The sequence below is a fragment of the Poecilia reticulata genome, linkage group LG1 (genome assembly GCF_000633615.1).
Source record: "Poecilia reticulata strain Guanapo linkage group LG1, Guppy_female_1.0+MT, whole genome shotgun sequence".
In the NCBI taxonomy this organism is placed as follows: domain Eukaryota; kingdom Metazoa; phylum Chordata; class Actinopteri; order Cyprinodontiformes; family Poeciliidae; genus Poecilia; species Poecilia reticulata.
Window position 1 is genome coordinate 26,821,304 of NC_024331.1, and position 10,799 is coordinate 26,832,102.

General features: G+C 38.0%; 1 protein-coding gene across 1 annotated transcript in view; it reads left to right on the top strand.

Moving 5' to 3' along the window:
* hoga1 (4-hydroxy-2-oxoglutarate aldolase 1) overlaps nt 1-10,799 on the top strand; it is a 30,896-nt gene that overhangs the window by 15,908 nt on the left and 4,189 nt on the right. The window contains exons 3-5 of the mRNA XM_008418299.2: nt 696-823; nt 2,201-2,335; nt 8,467-8,563. Of these exons, the coding sequence (XP_008416521.1) occupies nt 696-823; nt 2,201-2,335; nt 8,467-8,563 (360 nt within the window). The remainder of the gene's footprint in view (nt 1-695; nt 824-2,200; nt 2,336-8,466; nt 8,564-10,799) is intronic.

The window sequence follows — 10,799 nt, forward strand, 5'->3', positions numbered from 1 at the left end:
CTTTTAAAGTAATTCACAACCTCACACCTTCATATCTCTCGGACCTCCTTCACATTGTCACACCCACTCGTTCCCTCAGATCCTCCTCTTCTGTCCATCTCACCGTTCCCCCTGCTCGTCTTGTCACTATGGGGAGCAGAGCATTCAGCCGCTCTCCTCCCAAACTCTGGAACTCACTCCCACCTGACTTCCGTAACATCGAGTCCTTGCAATATTTTAAGTCCAAACTCAAAGCCCATTTGTTTGAACTAGCATACAACCTTTAATTATCTTTGTACTGTCTTATAAATCTTGTTTGTGTTTTTATGTTTTTTATTATCGGTATGTATTTTATAATTTGCTTGTTTTTATGTCAAGGTGACCTTGGGTGTCCAGAAAGGTGCCTACAAATAAAATGTATTATTATTATTATTATTACTCTTACTTCAGTAAAAGTATGTTGTAGTAGTGCTACTCTTCAGTAAAAGTATGTTGTAGTAGTGCTACTCTTCAGTAAAAGTATGTTGTTGTAGTAGTGCTACTCTTCAGTAAAAGTATGTTGTAGTAGTGCTACTCTTCAGTAAAAGTATGTTGTAGTAGTGCTACTCTTCAGTAAAAGTATGTTGTAGTAGTCCTACTCTTCAGTAAGGTTTTTTGCACTCTGCCCACCTCTGCCAGTGACTCTGTTGTTTTGTTTCTGTGTTTTTTCCGTCCAGCCACCAGAGCCACCGTCCAGCTCACAGCCAAGATGGCGGCAGCCGGCGCGGACGCCGTCCTCGTGGTGAACCCGTGCTTCTACAAGGGCAAGATGGACAGCCGCGCGCTCATTCATCACTTCACAAAGGTTAGCTGACAGGTTCGCTGCAGAAACATAATCATGACTTCTGACATAAGATTGATTATTACGTCGTTGAGTAATAGACAAGAAGTGAATATTATGCCTCTGTAAGTTTGCCAGAAGGAGGTAATTTGGGTGAGTCCAGGATATCGGTGAGTAAAGGTCAAATTTTACTGGCTAGATGAGATAGAGAGATAATTAGAATTTAATTAAATGATTAAATATTAAGTGTTTAGACTAAATTTTAAGCATTACATAAAAAATAGACATGTTAAAGGTGACTTATTACGCTTTCTTGAACAGGTTGGGATAGATCAATATATGTTCATTACATTTTTTCCACAAATCTGCTCAGGAATGCCTACTTTGAGCTGTTTTAGGGCCTCCTGTCACTTTATAGTTAAATAAGCTCAACGTTTACACTCATGGCTGCAAGCAAATGTTCAATTCTACAACCGTACATCTTTGAAAAGTAGAAGTAAAGCCTCTTGCACAATAAGCAAGAATGTAGCTTGCGGTTCCTGGATGGTAAGTCAACAATGAAACACTTGTCTTTTTCCAGCAGCCATTGTACAGATCATATAGAGGTAAAACCCACCAACCAAACATGCTGGAGCTCAGCTGGGGTTGCTAGGTAACAGGCTGGGCTTCACTGGGGTTGCTAGGTAACGCAGTGCCTGCTGATTTGTGACGTTACATTCCGATCATTTTTGAAAAGGGTCATCTTCCGAAAACCAATAAACATGATCACATTCCCAAAAAACAAGTAGGCGTTTTCTTTCTTTTTTTAAGTGCTTTGGCTGTTTTTAGAAACAGTTGAGACCCAAATTGTGAATTTTACATAATAGGTCGCCTTTAAGGAGTTTAATCTCTGTAGTTAATCCTAGTTTAGATACAAAATTATGTCAGAGTACACACTGCATTGAGATTTGCAGCTTGTGAGGATGTGTATTCTCAGACCGGGTGGTCATAATGTTATGCCTGATCAGTGATTTGTCAGTCTAAGTCCTGTTGGTGGCGCTATAAAACCTTAAAACCCCCATAGAGCTTTTTAAAAATAATTGTGCCACCCTGAATGTTATGGACATTTTAAAAACTTTTGCAACAAAAACATTAAAAGCAAAACCGAGTTCATACATTTTAGCTTTTAAAACTTGTTCAAAGCCTGTAATGCTTTCAGAAATGAAAAAATGAGGCTTGTTTTTCTATTTTACTGAAAACCCGTCTGCTTTTATTATAATTAACGTTATACATTAGGGTCAGAAGAGTTTTATTGGAATAGTTAACCAAATGTTGACTAAGAGTGACATAATGTTCAGAGATGGACTCAGAACAAAGTAAAGCTCTCAGGTTCAGACGTGTCGTTCCTCCTCCGGCCTGCAGGTGGCAGACAGCAGCCCGGTGCCAGTGGTTCTGTACAGCGTCCCGGCCAACACGGGCCTGGACCTGCCGGTGGACGCCGTGGTGCAGCTGTCTCAGCACCCAAACATCCTGGGCCTCAAGGACAGCGGAGGAGACGTAAGCTCAGGACACTTTTTAGTTTAGTTTAGCTTTTCAGGAGGAAATTCTGGTCGTCTTTGGGGTTTTGTTGTTTTTTATTTTTTACATTTTATTTAATCTTCATTTTACCACGTAAGTTGATTGGAAACAAGTTCTCATTTTCAGAAAACATCAAAATGCCATTCAGCAGATGAACATCATAAAATACGCAAACAGAAAAAAAACATTTTCATTCTGACTAAACTGCTGTGCAGTTTGAGATTCGGCCCAGTGAGCAACAATCAGTCCCTTCTGGAAGTCACTACGTTGTCCATTAATACAAATTTACTCATCATTCACACATTTTCTGCGGTTTTCATCAGTCATTGTGAGTTTTCCTCAAATCTGACCAATCACCGTAACGATTTGCATTTTTTCCTGACCAATCACTGCAACCTGAATTTTGACCTGAATAGACCAGGTTTCAACTTTAGCTCTAAAACAGAATTACTATCTGTTTTAGAAAAAGGTTGCAACAGGTTTTAAAAAAAACTGAGACTTGAGAGACGTTTCCAAAGGAGCGTAAACCACATCGCAGCGTCAACAATAACTCAACAATAACTCCTTAATTCTTAATTTCACATCAGTTTCTGATCCACTGGGTTTTGATTTGTTTTTATTTATCATAGTACATGATTGATTTATCCTAAAATGTCCCCTACATTTTTAAAGAGTCTTCCTTTACCACAAAATACTGAACATATTTGTTTTAATTTGAAATCTAAAACAGATATGAGGAAGAAGAGAGTCACCTGCTGAAGGTTTACTGTGTGTAAACACCCAGAACCGCGTGACGACTCGCTCAGTAAATCACAATTTATCCTTGAAATTCTTTGGTTTTGTTTACTATAAATTATCTTTCAATCCCAGTCAGTCATTTATTACTGAATTTATAATCAGTTTGCAGCTGATTCAGTTTGAATGCGTGTAAATAAATTTGCAATTTTCCAAGTTGACTGTTCTTTGTCTAAAATCCGTAGATGTTGTTGTCATGTCTGCATCATGTTCTTCTGTTTTTCTCTTATATTTTTTTTCTGTTTGAGTGAATGCACAGTATTTTAATTATCAGTTCAGCCTCCCAGAAATTGAAATATCCCAGACTTTGAATAGATTATTATTTTTTAAATTCAATAGCTGGCCGATGTTTTTTAAGGCTGAATAAAAAGAAGCAGTTATGTGCAGATGAATGGACGGAGTTGCAGGGCCGACCAGGCTTTCAGTGAAGCTGAATGGAAAAAGTCATCGCACTTGACCTTTACAGTGAGGATAACATCTATTCAACTCACAAGGTCAAATGTTTTATCGCAACTAACCTTTAATTTTGACCTTTCACCTGCAGTGACACTTTTTCTCCTGTTCTTTCGCTTATCCACTTAATTTCCAGATTTAAACAAAATTAACGTCATAAAGCATCTTTTCCCTCCTAGTTTTTGTTATATTACAAACTGTCGCTATTATGTTACACAAAATAAGGAGCCATGAAAGTTAACCAGTTCATTTTCCTTTATTGAAAAGAGAGCAAAATTAATGAACGAGAGATTTGATACTTGATACTCATTATATCAACACCGTCGACGTTAAACAGGTTTTATTCTGATATTGACTCTTTGCAACTACGTCACTAAACCATTCGAGGCGCCAGGATGTGAAGTGAGGGACGGAGTGTTGAACAGAGCGACTGAAACTGTTTTCCAATGTTGTTTTACCAGTTTATTCATATCTTTTGCTTGTTCAAGTTGAGTTAATTTATCTGTGAACGTAACACACCTGGCTGGAGCTCATAGTCGGCGGTATTTAGAAGCAGCTAGCTTAGAAACAGACCCACCTGTACCTCCTCCCTCCTGATGTGTTGATCAAATCACCGACTTTGCCTGAATTCACACCACATGATTTATGTCACTATTTAATAAATAGCGTTTCTCCTTTAAACCGGAGAAGCCTTAAAAACGTACAGAAGACGAGATGCTAACCAGTTTTTACCATACATGCTAGGCTACATCACGGTGTTCCACTGTTTCCATGGTTACCAACGTTCAGACTCTCGTACCTTCTCCATAATGCGATATTTAATATATTTCTAATCATACTTGTCATACTTGTAAAGTATATGAACGTTAGTCTGTATGTAATGAATGAATATAATGTACAAATTTTACTTTTTGGGGGAATTACTGATTTAATCAACTTTTTCATGATATTCAAACTGTTTGACCAGCACCTGAACATCATCAGAATAATTATCAACTCCTCGCCAATGTTCACCTATAAATTACTGATATCAATAAATTTGAAAATATGATGAAATGCAGAAGGATTCTTCATAAAATTAAGAAAATTATGGACAATCCTGACCATCCTGTTCATGAGAAAACGGCATCTTCAGTCAGAGGCTCCTTCAGATTCGCTGTAACACAGATCTCTATGGGAGATCTTTCCTGCCAACAGTCATCACTATTTACAATAACTCTTCTGAAGAATCTGAATCACTGAGTTACAACATTTAATTCACCTTTGAGATCAATAAAATGTTTTTGAATTTGAAGCTACTGTGTGCAGTTCAGTGGCACAAATCAAACTTCCTTTGTTTGCTTAAAGAAGCATATTCAAAATATTGTTTACATCACATTATCCTTGCATTTTAACAAGTAAATTCAGAGTCTTTTTATTATCAAATATTTCCCCACTACCAAAAGAAATTCACTGCTTCTACGTGATTCAAGTATAAAACATCTGGTTTAAAATAGAAGCAGGAAGAAATGGCAACAAGTGGGAATGAACTCAGGAACTAACTGGTCAAGGACCAAACAGACGGGTTTGAATCGACTTCCTGCTCAAAAATGAGCAATTTGCTGTTGTGTTTATGAAAAGATGGACTGATTGTCAGCAGCTTCTTCACATTTGAAGGAGCTGAAGAGCCAGAAACCAAAGTGCCTCCAGCTCTCCGGTGCGGCCTGATTGCAGGGTTGCGTGCCGGAAGGAGGAAGAACGCCTTGCTCTCGTCAGGGTCTTCATACCGTTTTGTCCATGTGGGAAGTGTTTGCAAGAAGTTGGGAAATGACATGTTTGTGAACTTGCTGTGAGACGGCAGAGCGGCGCTGCTCACATACAGAGCAGGACGGTTCAGCGTGACGAAGAACAACAGAGACAGTTACATTTACTCTGTTACATTCACCTGAGTAAGGTTTTTGAAAAAAAATTACTTTTAGGAGTATTTTTACTAAGCTGTACTTTCTACTTTTACTTGAGTAATTTTATTATGAAGTATTTCTACTCTTACTTGAGTAAAATTTCTGGATTTTCTATCCTCTGATTTAAAGTTTAATGCTCCGTAGTGAAGCTCCTGATACTTGGCACACATTGAACTGTTTTTCTCTTCTGCTGCAGACGTTGTGGGTGAATGAACCCCAAGGTCTGCAAACTCCACAGAACGTTATTCTAAGAAAACATAATACAAAATGAACCTCTATTCTCCTTCAAGACAATCAAAACTCTCTCACTGAAGTAATCACAACGATTTTATTTGTTGCTTCGTTTTTATCTTCTGAGCATGTATTCCTGGAAGAAAGGTAGAAATGGCAATGAGCAGAAAATACTTGCAATGAATTTAAGATTTTTTTTCTGTGAAATGATCAAATCCCTCATGTATTCTTTCCAACAGAAATTATTTTTGAATTCGCTTTACCTTCAACTTTAACCAGTGTTCATACCACTCTGCTAACCTTAAAATACCTGCATAAAATCCATGTTACACCTCAAAACTCCACATTTAATGACACAGACCATGTATTTTGGTAACAGTATGTGTGAATTTCTTCTTAGGGATTCTTTGGATTAAACATTTAAATGTTTACAATGAATGAAAAACAATAAATGCACTAATAAATCTATATGAAGGGAAAATGAAACACTAAAAATTCTTGAATCCCTCTTTGACAGTTCAGTGGCGGTCTAAATGTCAGCAAAACATAAGAAGTATTTACTCTGGTTTTATTGATTAAGTCCTTCAAACGCCGGAGTGTTTATAGTGAAAAAGAACGCAACACTTGTGTTTCCCCCCGTTAAGGTCTGTCCTTCTCAGAGCCAGTTTACCAACCAAAGCATCAAACTGCCTCAGCGCTCCCGTTGGGTTTGCATTATTCTGCACCTGAACGGCTCTTCAAGTCTCTCCTGTTTGTTTTGTTTCCATTACAGGAGAAAAGATTCAAAATTCGTGGCCAGTTTTAGGTTCTGCAAAAACACAAAGCAAGTATTTTTTGTCTAGTTTCCAGTGCAAATATCGTAGTAAATTTGAAATTAGACAAAATTAATTTACAAGTATCTTTTCGACAAGATGTATTTCAGTCAATAATTGTCTAATCTTCATTTAAAAGTACGAATTTTACTGGCAGATTATTTCTCTTAAAGTAAAACATTTTTCCGTATTATAAGTGAAACAATAATCTGCCAGATTAACGAAGCTCCTCTGTCATTGTGAAAAGTTACTTGTAACTTAATTTTCTCTTATTTCAAGTGTACTAGAAACTGGACATAAAATATTATGCAATGCAATGAATGTTTTTGTAAAACGTTGACCTGCCGATTTTGACTTTAGCCAATTCTTCTTTAAATCTATAAGAAACTATTGTTGTATTTGTAAAACCTGATTCTGCCCTTAAAATGAAATTAACTTATTTCAAACAGGAATTTAACTCCTTATGTAAAGAAGATGGAACATTAACTTGTCATCTTGAACGGAAATTTAACTCGTTATCTCTGAAATAACAAGCTAACTTCCACTTTTCTTGAGATAACAAGTTAATTTCCCGTTTTTCAAACAGGAAGTTAACTTGTTATGTATAGAAGATGGAAAATTAACTCGTTTTCTCAAAAGGGAAATTAACTCGTTATGTCTAGAAAACAGGAAGTTAACCCTTTATCTCTAGAAAACAGGAAGTTAACCCGTTATCTCTAGAAAACAAGAAGTTAACCCGTTATCTCTAGAAAACAGGAAGTTAACCCTTTATCTCTAGAAAACAGGAAGTTAACCCGTATCTCTAGAAAACAGGAAGTTAACTCGTTATGTCTAGAAAACAGAAAATTAACCCTGTATCTCTAGAAAACAGGAAGTTAACCCTTTATCTCTAGAAAACAGGAAGTTAACCCGTTACGTCTAGAAAACCATCAGGATAAAGTGTACATGTAAAACATCTGCTCTCGGCTTCGGTGTAACATAAACTACGTTTGTAATTGAACAGCATAATAAATGCTTAATTCATGAATCCAACAGGTATGTTTTCCCAGGCCCTTAAGCTGCACATTGCATGCTAGCAGCAGTAATTAGACTCCAAAGGAAATAAAAGCTAATAAGTCTTCCTGACGCCTGGGGAGATCATCGTCTTCCTGCAGTATTATTTTCCCCATTAGAGCTTTATCTGCAGAACCAGAGTGCTCCAGCTTTCAGGCGACCAGCAGGAGCTCCTGTAACCTGATTGACTGACTGATCAATTACAGTCCTGCATGTTTTAAATGACTAATATGAGGAAAGTGACTGACAGGCTGTGGTTATAAATACACCGTCAGTGGGAACGCTAATGGAGGCTGAGGCAGGATTCAGCAGGTTTTCCCTGTGGAGCGCGCGGCGTCCCTTTGAACATTTCAGGTTTATTTGGATTGTGGGTTTCAGTTTGTAGATTGACAAAAGAAAGTTGAAAGAGGCAAAACAAAACATGGAGTCGATATTCATGAGAAGATATTCATGAGCGTCTCCAGTCCTACTCACCACCGTTTGAAGTTAAATCCTTTTTTTTTTTTTGTGTGGTTCTCTTGGGAACTATCTGTTTTCCTCCATTTCTTCTCCTCCCTCTTTTGATTTGAATCTTGAACGATCCCCTCCTCCCAAAAAAAAAAAAAGAAAAGAAAAAGACCTTGGCTCTGAGAGGAGATGATGCTTGTCTCTTGCTGAGCGATTTGTTTACCCTGTGAGATGCTAGGCATGTCTTAGTCCCCGGTGGGAACCTCTCCTGGGATTTAAATACACCGGCAGATATTTACTCTAGCAGCTGGGAGGAACCGACGTTGAAATGCTGCTTTTGACTTTTTTCTTCTCGTTTTCTTTTTTCATGTTTCCTCAGATCACACGGATTGGCCTGATTGTTCACAAAACCAAGGCGCAGGATTTCCAGGTTTTAGCGGGCTCGGCGGGGTTTCTGATGGCTGCCTATTGTGTTGGTAAGAAACCCCAAAGGGGAGCTGTTGTTCCTCAACGGGGAACCATCAGCTGTACTTCCTTTCAACCAGAACCCGGGTGAATAACCATATCTAATTGTTTTAAGATTTCATGTAACAAGAGGCCTTTACACTACAGCCATACATGTGAAGACATTTCTTATTGAATCTAATTAATCTGGAGGGCTTTTTTTCTCTCCAATCAGCATGGAAGATGTCATGATAAACACAGTTTTAGATTTCAAACAAACACACATCCATGGCGTCTGTTTTCAGATGTGCATGAAACATTTGTCAGTATGAGACTTTTATAGCAACATTTCTCACAAGAAAATCTAGAAAAACCAAGGATTTGATTTGAAAACATTGCATTGATAGTCTGGTAGACCTGGTTCGACTTCGGACCAAAATTGCAACTTTTGTTGCATGTTCAGTTGGTGCGGTTAATTTTCTCACCAAGTCAAACGATCCAAATTAGAAAACCTGTTCCACCTCCTCTCCTGTGATGGCGCTGCACCGGGAGCCACTGAAGGAAACGACACAAAAACCTCAGAAGAAGAAACTCAGCCCAACTTACTTCACAAAATGTAAATCAAATTTTAGCAGTTTTGGGATTTTTCTTTTGTTCCTGGTTTTAAAAAATTGCCATTTCTCCCTGTAGTGCTAGACTCACGCAATTGTTTTGGTTGTAATTACCCAGAATGCACTGCGCTATTGACACGTGACGTCACGCTGTCCAGGACGCCAAAACAACCAATGTTCTCCTTTGAAGTTAGTCTAAAAACAGACATCTAACCTAAGATCGCTTCTATTTAGTTGATTTCACTTTTAAAATTGTCACAGGGTGCTGCGCGGTCGGCACCACAAATAGGCCAGGGTGAAAACCAAACTTTATTATCTTTATTTGATCAGTTTTAATGAGAAAAGATCCAGCTGTCAATAATAATGACCGTCAGTCCTCGGTGTAATCGCGGATTTGCAGCGAACACTTTTTACAGGGTAAGAAGATTAACGTTCGTATACCTTATAAGTAAGCATGATTAGAAAAGATATCAAATATCGTAGAATGGAGAAGGTACGTGTCTAACCGTTAGTAACCATGGAAACAGTGCCTACCATTATGTAGCCTAGCATGTACGGAAAAAACCTGTTAGCATCTCGTCTTTTGTACGTTTTTAATGTTGCTCCGGTGTAAAGGGAAACGCTGTTTATGACATAGTGATAAAAATCATGCCTTGTGAATTCAGACAAAGTCTGTAATTTGATCAACACGTCAGGAGGGAGGAGGTACGGGTCGGTTTCTAAGCTAGCTGTTTCTAGTTTTTGTAAATACCGCCGTCTACGAGCCCCAACCAGGTGTGTTACAAATTAGCTCGACTCTAACGAGTAGAAGCCATGAATAAACAGACAAAAAAAACTTTGGGAAACAATTTTAGTCGCTCTGTTCAATACTCCCGTCCCTCACTTTGCATCATGGCGCCTCGAATGATTTAGTGATGTAGTTGCAAAGGGTTAAAAGTCCACTTCCTGTTTCTGGAGCGTCTCCAGTCCACTCGCATCTGTAAGAACAGTGTGAATGCGCGGACAAACGCCTCACTGTTAAGCTTCGTGGAGGATCTGTGATGCTGTGGGCCTGTTTACCTTCCACAAACCCTGCGAACGTAAAATGCAAACAATGAATGAAATTAATAATTTTAAATAGCAAATTACTTTAATAATTATTACTGAATTTAGCTCTGATATGGTTGAAACTGTTTGTGTGGTAAGGTATGTTCGTAAGTTGTTGAAACAGTTAATTTGAATCGTGTTTAATTTGATCTTGTTTGTGTCTAATGGACACAAACAAAATGTCTTTAAATGATTTTTATTGTAATGTTTGGAAGAATGGCCTTCAGAGACTAATGTGGATTCTTAAATAAACAAATAAACCTTGTTGGAGAAATCCCAGGACATTTTAGGGAAAGAGGTAAGAAGTCTAACGTTCAGTAAACTGAAAAAAGATAATTATTGGGTCTTTAAGCAGGATAATGATCAAAAACATTCAGCTGATTCACAGAAATGTTTCAGCAATCACAAATAAGACCTTTTTCTAAATCCCACAGAAACCTAGAGTCCAAAAAATAATGCAAATAGCTCAGAGATTAGCACAGCGAAGCTCTCGATTTCCCGGTCGATCTATGTTCCCACCCTCATCTATGGTCATGAGCTTTGGGTCATGACTGAATGAACAAGATCACGG